Source organism: Perna viridis, chromosome 12 (assembly GCF_037379345.1).
Source record: "Perna viridis isolate PV_CMFRI_1.1 ecotype Kerala chromosome 12, ASM3737934v1, whole genome shotgun sequence".
Taxonomy (NCBI): domain Eukaryota; kingdom Metazoa; phylum Mollusca; class Bivalvia; order Mytilida; family Mytilidae; genus Perna; species Perna viridis.
In genome coordinates, this window is record NC_142456.1 from 7,600,043 (window position 1) to 7,620,935 (window position 20,893).

General features: G+C 34.6%; 1 protein-coding gene across 1 annotated transcript; it reads left to right on the forward strand.

Moving 5' to 3' along the window:
- Positions 1-12,483: 12,483 nt before the first annotated feature.
- LOC148601054 (uncharacterized) lies at positions 12,484-15,251 on the forward strand. Its single transcript, XM_088556208.1, has 2 exons — positions 12,484-12,641; positions 13,376-15,251. Exon 2 carries the CDS (start codon positions 13,401-13,403, stop codon positions 14,454-14,456), a length of 1,056 nt encoding a protein of 351 aa, XP_088412334.1. The 5' UTR covers positions 12,484-12,641; positions 13,376-13,400; the 3' UTR covers positions 14,457-15,251.
- Positions 15,252-20,893: the final 5,642 nt, after the last annotated feature.

The window sequence follows — 20,893 nt, forward strand, 5'->3', positions numbered from 1 at the left end:
TCAGTGCATTGCAGTGCGGTTATAACTATTTCCAAAGAGTTATTTGACAAAAATGTTTTTTTTTTTTATTGCAGAGGAGCTTGTTTTTTATACTACAGAATAGCTATTGTTTGTTGAATACTAATAACCAAGTTTTTATTGGTTAGATGTAAATCCTGGACATTTGATACTCCAATAATACCTTTGTATTAAAACGATCAACGAACCAACCAAACAAACACCAACGTTTTAAACTTGTTAGTCTATATTCTTAGCTTTGCTAGTACCAATGGTACTTGTATATAGAAATACCCTGAAGGCTTATTGCCACTAATGTCACTTTCCACAGGCGTCATTTTTAATTTCACCACTTTCAATGCGTTTTGTAATTATTACTTTAGATTAAAGCCGACGCAAATTATATAATACCTAAATAATGCATGTAAACACTAAAATCTCTGAATGTATCATGTGGGGTTTACTACACAGCAGTATAAAAAAACTCTTCTAGAAGTTAACGCTGTTTAAAAAAGAAAGGGAATTTTCGTACGATTGGACCTTCATATAGAAACGACATAATTCTATAAAGGAGTAATCAAGGGAACCAAGGTTATAGCGGTTATCAAAAGAATGTAATCCAGGGACAAAGACCAGACATGGAAAACAGACATACACAAAAAAGAAAATATAGTAACTAAAACCATACACACAAAGTAACAATTGCAAATGAGCAATTCGGACTCCACTAAAAACTGGGAGCATGGACCAGGTGCACCGGTAGGGTAAGCGTTCTCTGCTTTTCTAGAAACACCCGCCGAGTTGCTCGTAAAAAGTCAAGTCCGGAGTAGACAAACTTACAGCGTCCAACTTACGTACAATTTACAAATGAAGAGAACATTTGGTTATCTGCAACAAACATACTCACTTTAATTTTCAGATTTGATGTGCACTTTTTCCACAGTAATATAAGACAAGTAGACTAAACTTTCATAGCGCACGTTCTATAAGCTCATTATTTTAATTTGCAGTAATGCTATTTTAATGTATCCACATACAACTTACTGATATTTTAACAAATAAGTGCGACAATGTTAAATGAGTAGTGTAAAATTTTGTACAATAGACATTGTTTTGTCCATGGATATTTCCTCGTTTGTTTTTTTTTTTTCGAAATTCTACCAACTTCATTTCTACTTTTATAAATTTTCGGTGTCACTACTTTATGTGTAGCAAAGATGCCCGAGACAACCTTTCCAACAGGCACCAGGAAATCTGGAAGTAAAGGGGTAAACAACATTAAGAGAGCCCCTCAAGCTTCCATCAAAGTTGAGAAGATTCAAAAACAAAAAGCGACAAAAATGTAAAGAAAGGACTAATTACACAAAACACAAACGGAACTTAAAATGCCCGAGACCACCAGCAACACGAAAATCCCCTTAAAATATGTGGACTCAAGAGTACCGGTAGTGTAGGTAGATTTTGCTCTTTGAGTTCGACAAGTAGTTTTAAACTGTAAACCTAAATATCATTTGAAAAAATAAACAATGACAACTACTCCCACAGGGACACCCTCTTTATTACCTTCTTCTAAATCTAGTTTTTAACAACAAATATCTGTATTTAATATGATGGAAAAAACGAAGTTTCAAAGCGAAACTTTAATCGTCAATCAATAAAATATTTTCTACATTCGCAGTAAAGATAGTTTAATTTTAGCGTACTTCACAACAAAGTGACTTGACAACTCGGAACTTATCATATTATCGAATTTATTGTCAAATATTTCATAACATGTCATTAACATACCTCGTTGTCTAATACGTCTTACTTAACTATGTCACTTTCGGAATGGCACTGTACCATTTTGACCTCTATTTATTCTCATTCAATTCTTTCCAAGGTATTTGAAATGATTCGTTATTTACAATGAAGGGCTAAAAACGATCTTATCATGAAGTAATAAACTCTTCTTACTGTGTAAGAATGATCTTAAAGGTTTTAGTTTGTTTATCTTCGTTTTCTATTATTCATGCCTTCAATTTTATCAAAGACGAAGATATCAGTTGAAGTATTTGACAAAACATTCTTTGGTATATTTTATAAAGGCGGTGAAATACTGTTGTTGAACAACCATAAGACAACATGCACAACAAAGGAAAAGACAGAGAATGATGACACAGAGAATGGCAGAGAGTGAAGACACAGAAAATAGCAGAGAGTGAAGACATGGAGAATGACAGAGAATGATGACACAGATAATGGCAGAGAGTGAAGACACAGAAAATGACAGAGAGTGAAGACACAGAGAATGACAGAGAATGATGACACAGATAATGGCAGAGAGTGATGACACAGAGAATGGCAGAGAGTGAAGACATAGAGAATGGCAGAGAATGATGACACAGATAATGGCAGAGAGTGAAGACACAGAAAATGACAGAGAGTGAAGACACAGAGAATGACAGAGAATGATGACACAGATAATGGCAGAGAGTGATGACACAGAGAATGGCAGAGAGTGAAGACATAGAGAATGACAGAGAATGATGACACAGATAATGGCAGAGAGTGAAGACACAGAAAATGACAAAGAGTGAAGACGCAGAGAATGGCAGAGAATAATAACACAGAGAATGGCAGAGAGTGATGACACAAAGAATGGCAGAGAATGATGACACAAAGAATGGCAGAGAATGATGACACAGAGAATGGCAGAGAGTGATGACACAGAGAATGGCAGAGAGTGAAGACACAGAGAATGGCAGAGAATGATGACACAGCGAATGACAAAGAGTGAAGACGCAGAGAATGGCAGAGAATAATAACACAGAGAATGGCAGAGAGTGATGACACAAAGAATGGCAGAGAATGATGACACAGAGAATGGCAGAGAGTGATGACACAGAGAATGGCAGAGAGTGAAGACACAGAGAATGGCAGAGAATGATGACACAGCGAATGACAAAGAGTGAAGACGCAGAGAATGGCAGAGAATAATAACACAGAGAATGGCAGAGAGTGATGACACAAAGAATGGCAGAGAATGATGACACAGAGAATGGCAGAGAGTGATGACACAGAGAATGGCAGAGAGTGAAGACACAGAGAATGGCAGAGAATGATGACACAGCAAATGACAGAGAGTGAAGACGCAGAGAATGGCAGAGAATAATAACACAGAGAATGGCAGAGAGTGAAGACACAGATAATGGCAGAGAATGATGACACAGAGAATGACAGAGAGTGAAGACACAGAGAATGACAGAGAGGGAAGACACAGAAAACATGAATGTTATATCAAATAAGATGAAATATATAAAGACACCAATGAGTCACAAATTTACGTTAAGATATAATTCATTATTACAAACAGAGAGTATAAACGAAAGGCAACCATTAAACAAACCCAGGTAAAACACACATACACACATGGTGTAAAGATCAGAGGAAAACACAGTAAGTAATATATGTAGCTTGTGCTCGGTCATTCCGTAAAGAGCCCTCTTCTCTTCTCAAATGATGTTTCGATGAAAATGGTTGACTTAGTTCATCAATAATTTGACAAAAATGCATGAGACATATTAATTTCATCTGTCTAATAAATATTGTGTATCATAATAGACACCGAATTCCTTCGATTAAGTGTCAGCACTGGCTTACAGGAAATTGGAAATAAACTAGTATTTTCAAATGCTTACAATTAAGGCAAATTCTTTATTGTAGTGGTATTAACGAACTTATATCCACTATCAAACGGACACATTAGAAATATAAACTAGTTTAAGCTAATAATAAGGTAGACAAAGTAAGAGGGTTGTTACCTAAAATCCCTTACACTTGCATGGTTTGTACAAATGACTTTGAAAAGATTGAACAGGGGCAATCAAGTTTAGCGGTATCATATTAAGTAGAAATAATACTATTCAATAGTTTAGAAACAGTTTGACATTTGTACTATCATGGTCTATTGTTGCATTCAAGGATTATGATGTTTGTTAAGTAGGCCTACACACACACACACACACACACACATATATATATATATATATATATATATATATATATATATATATATATATATATATATATATATATATATATATATATATATATATATATATATATATAACGTTTTGCAGGCGATGTTACCATAGAAGTCACGGCTTCACGTCCCGCGTCAGGGAACGACCAAAAATTTGTTTCGCAAATTTGACAATTCTTACATCCTGGGGAAATTTTCAGACCCTTATACTTTTGATTCTATGACGGTTCCTCTTTTACTTGTTTTGTACGGATTGTTTTATACAATAGGCAATGTTCAATGTGTACTATGAAACTAGTCTAAATTAACTTCCCATGGGAGAGCAAATTCCTGGTTACATTAGACGGGTGATCTTGATACACAAATTAATTTCACATTTAATGCAGGGATACTTTAATCATAGTCTTTTTAGTCACTTTGCTACATACAGATTGTCGCAAAATAAGGTTTGACTGTAAAGTTAACCCCATATATCCTTCATTCCCCATTCCAAATAGAGAATTCCCTTGTTACCCTTGACTTCCCATTGAATTTTTCCTTAACATAAATACAGACACACCACTCATTTCTTACATATGGATATTGTTTGTTATTTTCAATCTAATTCTGTCAATTTCGGACGTTTGTCCACTCTTTTCTGCTTTGCTTGCAGCATTATACATAGTTAAAAATGAATGATTTCGCCCTAAAGTCAATACTGTTTGACAATGTTGGTTATTAATGTGTCTTCGTGTCGTTATTTGATCTTTTTAAATTATTCCGAAGAAGTGTAATCGTTCTGTTACCGTGTATTTTTTTTACTTTTGTTGTCGGGGTCTTTCAGAGATTACTTGAAGGTGTGTTATTATCTTTGTAAGTATTTACTATTTTTATAAAGTTTCATACGATGGTGCATTGTATCGTCACATCATTTACCTGTTTCTTTAATAATATAGTGTCAAATTAATCTGATAGAATTTTTTTAAGATTAGAACTATTTGTAATTAAATTAGACGTAATGTTATACAAATAGGTGTTACAATTTGAATCCTGTTTCACTTAATTTTCCTAGTATTTTTTTTCACATTTTTAATTGTCGAACTCTGTCTGCTTGTATCGGCTCCTGTGTATGGATTCTTTCCTACATTTTTATACACTTTTTGAGAGATTGCAGATGAATGTTTCATGAAAGAGGTGAAACAGACAAGAATTCTTAATAGGATATCACCTCGAGATTTATTCTACCACATTACTAGGAAGTTCTACTGCCAACACTATCACCTTGTGGAAAGTCTATCTATCTCGACCATGGTGATATGATCATCACATAAACAATCATCAATACGACGGCTTACTTTTAGCTTTCTGTATGGTAAGATCTTTTTTTCTTATTTTTTTCACAATGAGATTTGTCGTGTTTGGCTTGGTTTAATGTGACGATGACATAAAATGAATACCTTGAGATGTTGAAGATGTTCATGCCGTAAAAAAAGCTATTATATTTCAGAACGCATTTTTGTTGACACTGCCTGATAATATTATGTGTAAATATCTACAACATTTTACTACATAATAAAAGACTTTTGCATTTACGTTGTTGAATATTATGCTTCAAAGGGCGGATAATCCCTTGCAAAATTATATCTGCTCAGTGCAATATAAATACAAAATTTCTATACTACTATCTTGATGTAGTACGGAATTAATTGCCATTTTTCGTATGTCCCCAGATCCATGCTTACTTAACTTAAAGCGTCGTTACTATGGATACTATGAGAGTTGTCTGTTTAGTTCTGTTGATCGAATAGCAACATGCTTCAGCTAAAATGAAAAAAATATGACTGCAAAAGATCATTCAGTTTGTACCAACATTGAACTTGGAAGATACATTGGCGTATGCATGGTTAAATGATTGCAGTTTTAATGCTGTTTCGACAACTAGGGTCATATCACGGCAAGAACATTTAACAATAAAGAGAACAAAGTCTTATCATAAAATAGTTCATTAAACAAAATTAATGGTAGATTAAAGAAAGAGGAAAACAAAGAAAATATTGGAAATTAATTAAAAAAGAATCGGATTTTATTAAATAATTCGATGTCTTGATGGAAGAGTTTAAACAAATCAAACATATTGTTTATATTGTTGAACTCAAAATATTTTTGCCTTATATTTGCAAAATCTACATGATCTAAATGAACATGTTTAATGGATTGATTGATTGATTGATTGATTATTGAGGTTTAATGCCCGAGCAGCAGTATTTAAGCTATATTCAGGCGATGAACATGAAATGGATGATAAAATGAATATAAAATGATGTGATGAAATGAAAAAAGGAAGGGGACACAAGGATAATACGGTTCACACATTTTGATTGCCACTAGAAAAAGGGAGGGATGGGTAGATCGGGCTATTTAGCACCCTGTGGTAGAGCGCAAAGATTCCTACTCCTATCAAATACCACAGCAGGGTTCTTTAACCTGCTAGGAACGTGGCATCTTTCCCAACACGGTGCACCACTGTAGTTTGCGGTCAGGTTTTCCGTATAATAGCCTGACAACCCCAGCGCGTAACAGTGCCAGGGGTACCCCATTCCACCACCTGACTAAGGTTCTTAGCACTATTTAGTCGCTTTTTAAGACAAGCTTAGCGCTGCTGCGGGTCTATTCTTTGACACCCGGACCTGCAAAATTTCAATTTAATATAGTTTTCGACAACATAGAAATTCGTAGGTTAAGTGCTCTTTATATTTCTTGTACAAAATTTCAAACAAATAGACATTAACAATAAATTAATATCTTTTTAAAAGGTGCTTATATTGTACAAAATGAAAACCTCTTAACTACTTATAAATCATACTCTGTGCAGTAGTTTGAAAGACCTCTTAAACCCAGCTGATCAAATGGTTACACATTTTTCAACTATACATGAAGCAGAAAAGTGATGAACATCTGTTGTTGGTTGTTGGTTGGGGTTTAACGTCCGAGCAGCAATATTTCAGCTATATTCAGACAATGAACATGAAATGAAAAAAAAAGAATGGGTGACAAGGATAATAGGGTCGACAAATTTTGATTGCCACTGAAAAAAGGGGGGATGGGTAAGATCGGGCAATTTAGCCTCCTGTGGCGGAGCGCAAAGGTTCCTACTCCTATCGAATACCACAGCAGGGTTCTTTAACGTGCGAGGAACGTGGCATCTTTCCCAACACGATGCACCACTATGGTTTGCGGTCAGGTTTTCCGTATTATAGCCTGACAACCCCAGCATGTAACACGCCAGGGGTACCCCATTCCACCACCTGGGGCACACATCCCAGTTGCTCTGTGGGCAGAGCGCCTAGCCCCCGGCTAGGTTTCTGAGCACTATTTAGTCGCCTTATACGACAAGCTTAGCGCTGCTGCAGGCCTATTCTTTTAACACCCGGACCTGCACGGGGCGATGAACATCTGAAGTATACTTTCAACTTCGTTAACTATATGATAAGGTCAATTAGAAAAAAATATTCTTTACGATTAGTCAATGGAACCAAGATTAGAGCGATATTCCAAGAACAAAAACCAGAGAGGGAAAATTGACACACACACAACAAAGAACATTAAATAACAAAACCAAACAAACAATTACAAAGAAACAGAAGTAAATGAGCAACCCGGACTCCACTAAAATCTGGGATCATGGACCAGGTGCACCGGTATAGTAAGCCAACTGTGCTTTTCTAAATTTGAAAACACAAATTTAAAGTTGTTGAAATAAGGGCATAATTCTTTGGTAGAACACACCGCTGATGGATTTGCTTCATATTTCGGTATTTTTAGTTTTTATTTTATAATTTATGTTGGAATCTTGAACTTCCCATGTTTTTGGTTGTTATGCTGCTGATCTGAGATTCAGGTTACTCATTGAAACACTTGTACAGCATACAAAAACATTCAATATTTATATGATTGGTATTTTGTACGTACATACACGAACATTAATTGAAATAATAATAATAAAAAAAAAATAATAAGAAAGTTTATAATTGACATATTGTCAAGAGTGATGTGACATAGTGGTAGCATTTAATCAGTAACATTCGAGTTTAGTACAATACTAATGGTCTATTAAACAAAAACCCTCACAAATGTTACATGTTAAACAATACTCAGGACACTACATACTGTAAACATATTAATTTAAGCGGTTGATTAAAGATTCTGTCAATGAACATAGAACATATTTGCGGGTATCAATGTTCGCGGTTTCAAAACATGATTGGCGTTTATGGTATTTGCGGATTCTGTTTTTCGCAGTTTTCTGTCCATCGCGAAAATAGCGAAAATTATTACACCATGAAAATTAATACATTTACAGTAACCACATCTAACTCTGCTCAGCTTGATAAATATTTCCCCATCCAATAGATGTACTTAACTCGATACATTTATGTGTTATTATAACCTATATTTGCATATTATTATAAGCTCATGTTAAAATTCAGACAGATTTAATTTTCTGATTTAATTTACTGTTAAATTACAATTAAGCTGCACTAAGAGGTTGATATTTGAAAAAAAAGTTTAATCGCATGTATTTGTATAAATCTTTCACATTGTCGCAAAATTTGTTTGATGTAAACGTGTAAGGAGATAATGCATAATTTTACATCTTCGATGGTGTTTAATTAGTTTGAAAATGGTCACGAATCCGGTGAAGAAATGTAATTAGCTTAAACATGAATACCTATACACGATCATTAGATACAAGTTCGGTCCTGTCAAATCCGTCTTCTATATATAGAATAAAATTAAAATATAGTATGTATGTTGACAACATTTAAATTGACGTGTAGAGACTTTCAAAAGTGTCTGGTTTAGACATGTTTTCGTGTTCGGTGTAGACAGGTTTTCAGGTTCGGTTCAGATAGGCTTCTCTCAACTAAGGTTTTATATGCATGTCTGATATGCAAGATAATACATTTACACTTAAATATCGTTAAAAATCTTAAAAGACACTTTCCATCCTGCTTTCGATTTCTTTGTGTATGTCGTTTATATTTATATGTTATGTTGTTACTCGATTCTGTAGCTTCGATGTTTATTGAAAGAAAATGCAGGCGCAATTAAACGTAACAGGAGCGATTTTACATACAGAAAACATATATAACATAACAAGTTTACAATATACGTGGTTTATTAATACAACACAATATACGTGGTTTATTAATACAACACAATATACGTGGTTTATTAATACAACATAATATACGTGGTTTATTAATACAACACAATATACGTGGTTTATTAATACAACATAACATTTTGTTATACAAAAAGTCTGCTTAGTTTCGGCAAGCTCTGGCATAACGTATGAGTTGTGATATGAACACTCCATACGCAGGAGCCGAAGGGATGTTGCCACAGATGAAATGAAAGTTGACAATTCTGAATGAAAAGTCATAACAAATTTACAATATACGTGGTTTATTAATACAACATAACATATTATTTGAATTTTATGGAGCGAAATGAGTTTAGACATCAATATAATACATAGATATTAGTCAATTAGAATTAGTTGAATTTTTACTAATTTCCTCTGTGATATTCAAATAAAATAACTGATCGCCTGTATTTAGCAATAGCCTGGTCAAAGATTAAAAACAATCCTTAAATAATCAAGTACTAGCAAATATCGAGAAAATGTTGACACTTTTGTCAATTGATAGCATTCGGTTCGCGATCACGGCCTGTGGTCGGTTTTAATATAACATCAGAAAAATGTTGACATCCAAATACTTAATTTATAAACTTGATTATCATAAAATCTTTATTGAATTAACCGTCTTTGATCTATATCCAAAGGAAGCCCTTTGAAATCCTGACGTTTTGACATATGCAGACTTATATTAGGCCAAAATGATAAGACGTTCAAATGATAACGGAATTTTATTTATAACCAGTTACAAAATTATTGACCTCGTCAAGAAAGACATACATGCTATTGTTGTCTCAAACATAATTGATATTCTATTTAGTAGAATGAGTAATATTGAATGCTACATGCATTTATGATTTTAAGGGAACATACAAATACTGTGAAAGTACTATTGTTTGTGGGGTACTGATATTTCATAAATAAGATAAACCAACGAAAAGGATTATTTACTTTAAATTGTATGACAGGATCATCTAAACCACGAATTAAAGAATTCACGAACTTGTGCTTTTCCCCTAAACCACGAAAATTGATACCAACGAAAATAAATACTTTCACAATCTAGTATTAGTAATGTTCTTGCTCATTTGTTCGCTAAATTATTTTCAAAACATGTTTCAGCGTTTCGGTTTTGTTGTTATTTCATCATTTATAATTATATTATCTATTCATGTTTGTTCTTTGTGGTGTGTATTTGTATCTGTAATTGTTCATCGAGAGCTAAACATTTACACTTTTATCAATGCAGCCAATTTAGGCCATGAGTGTTGAAATAAACATAAAATTGATTAAAATTTTTATTTTGACTCATTCATTGTAAAGTATAGCTTAAAACGCAAAGGATATTACTTGAAAGAGTCCAGTGCAGAACGTATTTGGGGAGATCGATTGAGATAGCCAGTTATATATCAGTCTAACTCGCCTAATATATCCCAAAATCGACTTAAAACAGCATACCAAGCCAAATATATAGCTTCATTGAATATCTATCACAAGGTCGTACATTAACAGTGCAATTGTCGTAATGCAATAATACATTATGAAATTAATATTCAAATGTATTTTTGTTCGAATAAAAACATAACAGCCCAGGGATATGTATGTACGAAATCCTCTGTCCGTCCTTCCTTAATTTGTCTTTTAATATGTTCAACATTAAGTAAATCAAAGTATCAAATCAATTTAGGAATTCTGTCCCTCAAGAAATAAATGATCGTTAATGTTTTTTTCGCATACGAACAGCTGCACATTAAGAAGCGTGTCCATAACAAACAAACATAGTCACAGGAACGAAAACTTTTCTTAATTAATTAATATTCACTTTAAGATTGGAATTAAACGTATTAACAAGGAGTCTTCATTGCAAGCGCATCAATTGTCAATGGTTGATAATGTTGAATCATGCATTTGAAGCTACCCATTATTTTGTTTAAAGTATATTTTTAAAGAATTGAAATAAATTCAAAATGTTTCCGCCTATCGTCTCGATAAACGATCATTAGTGGATAACTCTCTTTCTCTCAACCACATCGGCTGTCTAATGATGAGGCGCTCGTCTCAAGTTCGAAGGGTCGAAAGTTTATGCCCGGTCGAGTAATACCTTTGTAACTGATTACGCGCCCCGTGCAGGTCCGGGTGTTAAAAGAATAGGCCTGCAGCAGCGCTAAGCTTGTCGTAAAAGGCGACTAAATAGTGCTCAGAACCCTAGCCGGGGGCTAGGGTGCTCTGCCCACAAAGCAACTGGGATGTGTGCCCCAGGTGGTGGAATGGGGTACCCCTGGCGTGTTACATGCTGGGGTTGTCAGGCTATAATACGGAAAACCTGACCGCAAACCATAGTGGTGCACCGTGTTGGGAAAGATGCCACGTTCCTCGCACGTTAAAGAACCCTACTGTGGTATTCTTCCGGAGTAGGAACCACAGGGCTCCGCCACAGAAGGCTAAATTGCCCGACCCTACCCACCTCTCCCTATTTCCAGTGGCAATCAAAATTTGTCGACCCTATTGTCCTTGTGTCCCATCCCTTTTTCATTTCATCATTATTTCATGTTCATTTTATCATAAATTTCATGTTCATCGTCTGAATATAGCTGAAATATTGCTGCTCGGACGATAAACCCCAACAAACAAAACAAACAAATATAACTGATTACGCAGAAAATGTACAAAATTTTCTCATTGGGTTGGACTATCAGAATAAGAATAACAACAAAATTACCGAACAATAATCTGATCCGTAATCAAGTTAAGTCCAAAACAAATCTGGCAAAGTATATAATACAACACCGGAGAGGCTGGTGACGCAATGGTCCTTGATACCCAAAACTTCAATTTGACCAAACTTCGTTGTCCTGGAATACTTGAACTTTCTGCAAAATATAGGACAACACTAAAGTCAATCTCTCCTTCTCTCTTTATCCTTCTCTCATAGAATGCTTTGGTTTTAGTTGACAAAAAATATAAAATGCTTGAAATATCTACCCAAAAAATGGCAATACATATCCAATCTCACCCCCTCTTTCATCCGTCTCTCATACAATGCTTTGGTCCTAATTGATAAAAATATGAAATGCGTGAAATATCTGCCAAATATAGAGCAACGCAACAAACAATATACCTCCTCTCTTTATCCTTCTCTCATACAATGCTTTTGGTCCTAATTGACGAAAATATAAAAATTAAGTACTAATTTTAAAATTCTGATATTACAAATAATTTAAACCAATTGTCTTTTTTTCTATAATGACCCTAAATCAACGTAATATGACAGATGACATTTTATATCCTGTATCGCGATACAATTCTACAACAACGAATGTTAAATTGTGCAACAAATGACAGGAACATTAGCACCACACGGATGCACCTATATCATGTAGATTTGAAGCAAATATTCGAATAAGAAGAAACAACATCTTTTCCATTTTAATTTATCAGGTAAGAGTAACTTAAGTTTTTATCCGTTTATTCAATTTGACATTGTGGTTAATTGTCATCTGTTTTGTTGTTGTTTTTTTTTTTTTTTATCAAGAAATAGATTAAAACGTGAGTAGCATATAGCATTATTCCTTTGTAAAATAAAATGTTTTGGTTGGGGAAATATGTTTGTATGTCGTTTGCTTTAGTCAAACACCCAATATATTAGTTCAGAGACTGTAGAAAACTGTGAAAGCAGTTTAATTCATTCTAAATTATTCGGCTTTCAGTAATTTAAAAAAAAAATATTCAGGATAGCAGTATTTTAATGTAACGTTTTTTTTTTAAATAAAACTTTTATAATTAAGTCACGTTGTTCTTTGCATATCTGTTTTATAATTGCTCAAAACAAAACACGACTGTCTTTGAAAATGCTCAAACTATTCATTAGAGAAAAAATGATTCAAAGTAACATATTCCATATTGATATTGACAAACGAAGGAAAAGATGTTGAAATGTAGTTTTAAATGTGTAGATTTTTCCGGTCAATGCCTGCCATTAAAAATACTTGCCCTATTAAGTAATTGTAGTTTTTCATATCTATAATGAGGTTAGATTTATCTCCCTTATAACAGTGTCATATCATGAAAGTTTAACATATGGTTGATTTTTTGTATTTGATTTTGATTAACTTTGTAACAATTATTTAAGACTTCACGTTCACCAGATCACCATATATTGAGTTATATTTTAGGAACGATTTCTTACGTTTTGGAACAATGGACAAACCAGGCCTTTGGAGACCAAAAGACAAATTGTTAGATGGTGATGATGACCGGTCGTCAGCAGCGATCCTCGGGATAATGTATAGAGTTTCATGTGGACTAATCATAGTTTCAAATTTGTTGATGGTTCTTTTGATCATATTTACGAACCTACGGCGCCATTCATTCTACTGGAAAATGGTCATGTGCTCTGTCGGAGACATACTTTTCGGAATTACATTTGCATTTCAGGTCGAATCTTTTATAAATCCAATAAACGCATGGCAATATGGTGAAGTGTTTTGTCAGATTACCCGCTACATCGACGCGACGCACTTAGTCTTCATTTCGTTTGTTTTGACGTCTCTTTGTATAAACCGTATTTTGAAAATAACTACCAGACCCGGATTATGTTCTACAATCGTTTTGGTCCTGCTTTTACTTTTCCCGATTATTGCTGCGTATTTTGCGATAATTCCCCTGTTTGCACACTACAGGCTTGTCACCTTCACAACGTATACGTCAATTAGGCAGAATAAATTCAGTACATGTAAGCTTTCGACAGACTACAAGCAGAAAAATATTCTTGCAGTTGTCATTGTAGAAATCATCCAAAATACTATTTTCCTACCTGCACTATTCCTTTTAGTCATGCTCCTTATATGGGTAAAGAGAAAGCGACAGAGTATTAGAGATATCGTTGAGGGTGATGATTGTGACGACACGCTATCTTCTACTGATTCAACCTCCTCTGAAAACCTAATGTCGTCTGGGGTGGCCACGTTGATAGTAACCATAGTAACAATATTATGCACTGCACCAAATAGCATTCTTTACTTTTGCTCACCTGGATGTGTACCCCGTGACGCCACAAATACATTTTCTACTTCCATTCGTCATTATTTGTTTCTGCTATTGCTAGTTCCGTCATTCACACGGCCATATATTTGGATTTTCGACTCAGAAATCAGAAGAGTCATTCGTATAGTTTGCTGTCGACGATGCTCGAATAGTTCTGGTAAAACCGAAAGCAATTTAAGAAGTGGAAATATCCAGCTGACTGGTAGATAACATTGCTATGGAAATAACATTCTATTTTATCTACCTAAACAAGAACTGGCATGAATATAGCTGGTTAAAGAGAAAAACAAATCCTTACTGCAATTTTTAAAGACATATCTTGTCATATTTTACTTTTTTATTTGAATATAGTGGTTAAGACAAGTTTCAATTCTTTTTTATATTGTTTAAAGAACATTTTTACAGGAAAGAGATAGTTAAAACAAGCAATAGTTAAAATATTGAATAATATACTAAATTGTGTTTTAAAGGCGTTGTGTACCGTATGGTTACTAGATTTCAGAATGACATCATATTAACAAAAAATATTTAGGGTAAATGTTTTCTAGGATATATTTTGTGTGTCTGTTTTTCCCTTACCCTACCGGTGCACCTGGTCCATGATCCCAGTTTTTAGTGGAGTCCGAATTGCTCATTTGCTTTTGTTACTTTGTATGTATGATTTTAGTTACTTTATGTTCTTTGTTGTGTATGTCTGTTTTCCATGTCTGGTCTTTGTCCCTGGATTACAGTCTTTTGATTTCCGCTAGATTCTTGGTTCCTTTAACTCTTATTTTTATCAATATTGTCAATCAAGGAAATTTTTAACATTTTTACAAAAAACGTACATTCTTTCGACTAGTCATAAAGTTTGGCTCTTTTTTCCTTTCTGTTGTTTAAGTTGAAGTGGTATACAAACTATCTCTCTTTCGTTCTTTATTGTTATTGTTAACATGTACTTGTATTTGACATAATGCAGGACATGACAAGAAAGAGTGGATTTTTAATAAAATAAACATGTGCAAATTCATCTTTATCTTAATTTGCAGTACTATGAAAACAAAATAATCTAATTTAATGGAACTTAACCAATATATAATTGTGCCTGGAGTCTTAACATGTTTATTGAAATTGATAGAAAAACGATTGTTGTGATAGTAATTAAGATATTTTAGTGTTTTAATGTGTTGTTCACTCAAGCTGTTTTTCGGAGATATACGTAGAAAGTAGAATCAGTAATAAGACCTTTTCTGCTACCACATTCTCCAAAGAAGAGATAGAATGATTGATTGAGTGCTGGGGTTTATCGCCCGAGCAGTAATATTTCAACTATATTCAGGCGATGAACATGAAATGGATGATTAAATGAACATGAAATGATGATGACATGAAAGAGGGATGGGGCACAAGGATAATGGGGTCAACAAATTTAGGTTGCCACTGGAAATAGGGAGAGGTAGGTAGGGTCGGACAATTTAGTCTCCTGTGGCGGAGCCAAAAGGTTCATACTCCGAGAGAATACCATGGAAGGGTTCTTTAACATGCAAGGAACGTGAAATCTTCCCCAACACGGTGCACCACTATGGTTTGCGGTCAGATTTTCCGTCTTATGGCCTGACGACCCCTGCATGAAGCATGATAGGGGTACCCCATTCCACCGCCTGGGGCACACAACCCAATTGCTCTGCGTGCAGAGTGCCGTATCCCCAGACCAGGGTTTTGAGCACTATTTAGTCGCCTCTTACGACAAGATTAGCGCTGCTGCTGGCCTATTCTTTTTACACCCAGACCCGCACGGGGCAAGAAGAAAATCATAAATCCGTTCTATCCTCATTTTTTCCTCTATTAAAAACCTAAAAACGATGATTGTGATCTTCTGCCCATTGATTTATTCCACAAGAATCCATACAAACAACGCTTCATCGAACGATCTGCGAAATGTCCTACGAAGCTCTATTTGAACCTATTAACTCCCATACTTACAGTTGTCCATGAGTATTTCACCGCGACACTTGTTACTGTCGTAGTGGTATAAATTCATTGTGGATCGTAGAAAGTTCGAAAGATCTGCTGGAAACTCTAAATTCTACAGTATTATCGAAATGTAACATCATTAAGACCTATGACTTATCAATCCATCATACTAATTTTCCCATATTAACTTTAAATTCCGACTCCAAAGCATTAGACTTCGTTGTTACTCCAAACGAAAGAGAAAGAAGACGTTACACTTATAGTCCAAGTCACCTCAGATTGTTTGCGGTTTTTTGCGTTTATTTTTGTAATTACTCGACGGTTCCTTTCAAAAACTTGCCATTTTATTCATGTCGTTCTGTACTACGATTCCCTTGCAATTATTTTCCGTTCTTACCTCCGAGATTGAAAAAAATCAAAATTTATTTTTCCTACGAGAATTTTGCATTGAATGTATTGTTTATCCGCCATCTTGTTTCGATGGATATTTTGAAATGTTCCCTATTATCTCACAATTGAAGAGCTGAAATACCATGATTTCCCGCCATATTTCTGATCTTTACCTTTAGTAAAAGACAAAACCAGAAGTTCCGAATGAAAATGCTACAACTGGTACTTAATAAGAGTCTTACCACATAAAGTAATAAATTAGCAGGGAACCAGAAATATGGCGGGAAATCATGTTATTTCACCTCGGGAATGGCAAGTTTTTGAAACGAACCGTCGAGTAATTACAACAATAAACGCAAAAAACCGCAAACAATCTGAGGTGACTTGGAGTGTACTACATGGTACACATAGAGAATCTCCGTACATAATCTCTAATACTCCATGTAAAAACGATTCCAAATCATCTTATAAATATAACGAATTTGTCAAAATGCTGAATTTTTTTTTATCGACAACATATGTGTCCAATGTGATGGACGTGTCGACATTCCAATGTGAACAAATTGTGCTCTGCTACTCACTGATCTATTTTTCACTCCTATGATGCTGAATATATAGCTGATCTGATCCATCCAAAGGAAATCCATTTAACAAGAATCTCAGATTTTGCTATATAGATGACGTATTGTTTTAAATAATCCTAGTTTCGGTAATTTTATACATCGCATCTATCAAAAAAAAAATTAAGTTAAATGGCACTACAGAGACTATTGAGTCAGCCTCATATCGTGACCTATACTTAGAGATCGATTGAAAGTGAAATCTTCTGAACAAACTACACGAAAAAAATGCGATGACTTCTAATGCGGACTTTCCTTTCATCTGTGGCAACATCCCTTCAGCATTTATGTATTGCCAGAGCTAAGCGGAATTTTGTACCATGCTAGACTTCTTACCTTTAGGCTTCTGGAAGAGGGTTTATGTTGGTAACAGATTAAAGTCATTACTTCAGAAGTTTTATTTTCGTCATCATGAACCCGTTGATCGATATGACGTATTCACCTACACCATCAAAACCGATTTATTGGCCGTTTTCCTTTTCTCTTTCGTCGGACGTCTCATTTTATGAGAATAACGGCGAATGTTTCTAAAAAAGCCGAGGACGCCTATCATACCAGTTTACCTGGTCCATGCTTCCAGTTTTTAGTGGAGTCCAGATTGCTCATTTTATTTTTGTTTGTATGTAGGTAATGTTTGTGGATCTGGAACTAAAATAAAAGTAAAATGATCGTTCTTTCAGAACTCTTTGCTCATTGAAAGAAAAAAAATATTGAAAATTCTCCAAGACGGAAAAGTTGAGAAAATACCTAACGGAGAAGTTTTCAATGGGAGAAACCAAAGCCAGTATAACTACCGCTTTGCTGGATTAATATTACTCTCGGAACAAACAGAAAGTGGCTACGATTGATGGTATAATGTATTATAAGGTGAAAAGAAAGATAACCTAGTTTAAAAAAAGTGCTCATCAATTGTCGAGAGGAATAAAATTTAACTTAACTCCAACTGGAACTAGATTTATTTTGGCCCAGTAACTATTATACCAAGTTAAGCGAGCTCAAAATGAGAGAAAATGGTGCGTAAAAGAAAATGAATTAAACCTTCAAAGTAAGTACACTATTTACACATTATAAAAGAAAATGTATTGTCATATACACATATTTTTTTTAAAGTTTTCAGATGGAATAAGTGGAACTAACATTTCATCGATCCTAAAGCACTTACAGATATACAGAACTGTATCTTCCTACAAACTTTGAGGTATCTGCCATACTTCTTACACGTAAGCTATCGGGACAAGATTATGTTACCACCAGGCGCGGATCCAAGGACTGATGTACCGGGTGTACGCCCCCCCCCCTAAATCGGTAAGAAAAAAAAATTCACGACAAGTTTCACCCTATAATAATTTTTGCCTTGCTTTGCACGGCATTAAATTCGATTTACACCCCCCCCCCCAACTCAAATCCTGGATCTGCCCCTGAACACTTGATGATGAATTTGTTTACACTGTCGTAATTGTCTTTTGATTCAACCGCAGCTGACATCATAAGAGCGACTGTATGGATGTTCATTAAAAAGCAGTGGACCCTTACTTTTCACTTGAACCCCGTGAAATTTGGGTTGCTCATTTATTCCTTACTTTTAATGTATATTTTTTTAATAAATTTAAATAACGTATTTTGCATGTTTTCCTGGCTTAGTCTTTACTCTAGATTATAAATATGTCGATCTAAAATTTACAATTATATAGAATCTATTTTATTTGATTCACTACATTGTGTGTGTTGATCGTATTTGTTTTTTTTATGTTTATGCCATGTACTTTGATTTCAAATACTCCAAAGTATTGGAAATAGAATAAGAAGATGATATGCTTGCATTACCAACATAAATTAGTACATTTTTTTCAGAACCCGCTGCTTTGTGATTAAAACAAGACAATTAACTTAGGAACAAAAGCGTGCTACAAGATGATGAAGGATAATTAAACTATCCATGAGACGATTAAGCAAGTTTTAAGAATAACTTGGTCTAAAAGGAAATGAAATCTTAAATTTGTAGTTGAATTACAATTTATTTTAAAATTTACTAATTCCCCTTTCGTACGTACCATGCAGATTACTAAATGAATGGAATATGTAGCCGGTTGTTTCGGACTCTGATTCCGAGTCTGATATGAAAACAACAGGTCATGGACTTCATCCAGGTGAAAACTGGCTAGGTCACGGCCTTGATCAAATTTATCAAACAGATCCTGTCGCCATGAAAAAGTACAAGGAACAGCGTGCTCAGTCTATCCGAATGAACCTCGCACAAGCAGGTCATCGAATCGGGGTCGCAGATCAAAAGCAGAGATAATATCAACGCTCTTCTGTTCAAATTCTTAACTAAACTAGAAAAAAAACTGTGAACAGTTCTATTTAAATTGATACCTACTCCCACTCCCCAATTTGATAAAATACACATTTTGACCTCCGAAAAAAAAAATCAAAACCTTTTGTTCCCTTTTTTACTCGTCGTTTTCTATTGAACAAATGTTCCAATTTCATTTATTTCTCTTTTTTGTTAACTTCAATGTAATCTATTAGATAAAAGTCAACTCGCTTTACATGCATTTCGCATTTCTGCGTTCGATCACCCCGCCATTGGGTCCTTTCTAGTGAGGTTAGATTGTTGTCCACGTCATAAGTAGGATAGTTGATGGCATGCACATCTTTACCGTTTAAAATTCGTCACTATCATCTTCATCTAATACGGTTTCAAGCGCCCCACCAAACCTACCTCCAGCAAAAAGAAAAAAAAAAGCAACAAAAAAAAAACAAAAAAAACAAAGTGAAGCCTTAAACGTTTGATTGCCAGAGTTTTCTATAAGAGAGGGCCAGACGTATTTTCAAAAAATGTCTTCCGAGCTGTTGTTCTATTAGGTTTCGTCGTGCAACGAATGTATGACGTTACATTGCTGCCTCCGATAAGAGGCGTCAAAAGGGTGGAATGAATACCACGCACTTGTTTCCCATAACCATTTTTTATGGGAAGTCTGAAAATATTGACAGGACTGCTAAGCTAAACATTAAACATTAAAAATCAATTACAAAATGTGAACGTAAATGAAAAAAAAAATGCAAACTACACTGTCGACAGGAAAGGATCTTTTGAAAGAAATAAAAAAAATGACGCTACCTCACTTTACCTACATTTGTAATGGACTTTTAACTTGTATTGTACATTTAATATTTTTTATCTCGAAAAAACAACATAAAAGGGGTAGTGAGTACTATCAGACAAAAATATTTTCGTGGACAATACAATGGTATTTATCCGATACATGTAAAAATAATATTTTATTTATTTTTCATCCAACTGTCTTTCCATTCAGTGAAAGGTTTAGGAGGAGTTTCACCTAGGAGATTCAAAATATATGAACACTTTTATCGAAAAATCTCCCTTATGCAGGCATACATAGCTATAATTTTACTGCATCGTACAAAAATGTACATACATTCACATGTAATGCAGTATAAGAGGACTTCTAGCGCAAACAAAACATTGGAAGACAGATATGATACATGCTAGGCGAGTCCTACCATCACACCATTTTTTTGGAAAAAATGTGTTTACAACGGGTAAAAATTTATCATGTCTATTGCTATCACTTTATTTGTGTCGTGTTTCTAGAACATAAAACTTACGTACGTTGTTAATTTTAGCGACTTGTGTGAAGCAAATTATGATCTCTGTATGGA

Excerpts from the sequence above, each read along its gene's own strand:
- LOC148601054 (XM_088556208.1), top strand. The coding sequence starts at position 13,401 with ATGGACAAACCAGGCCTTTGGAGACCAAAAGACAAATTGTTAGATGGT.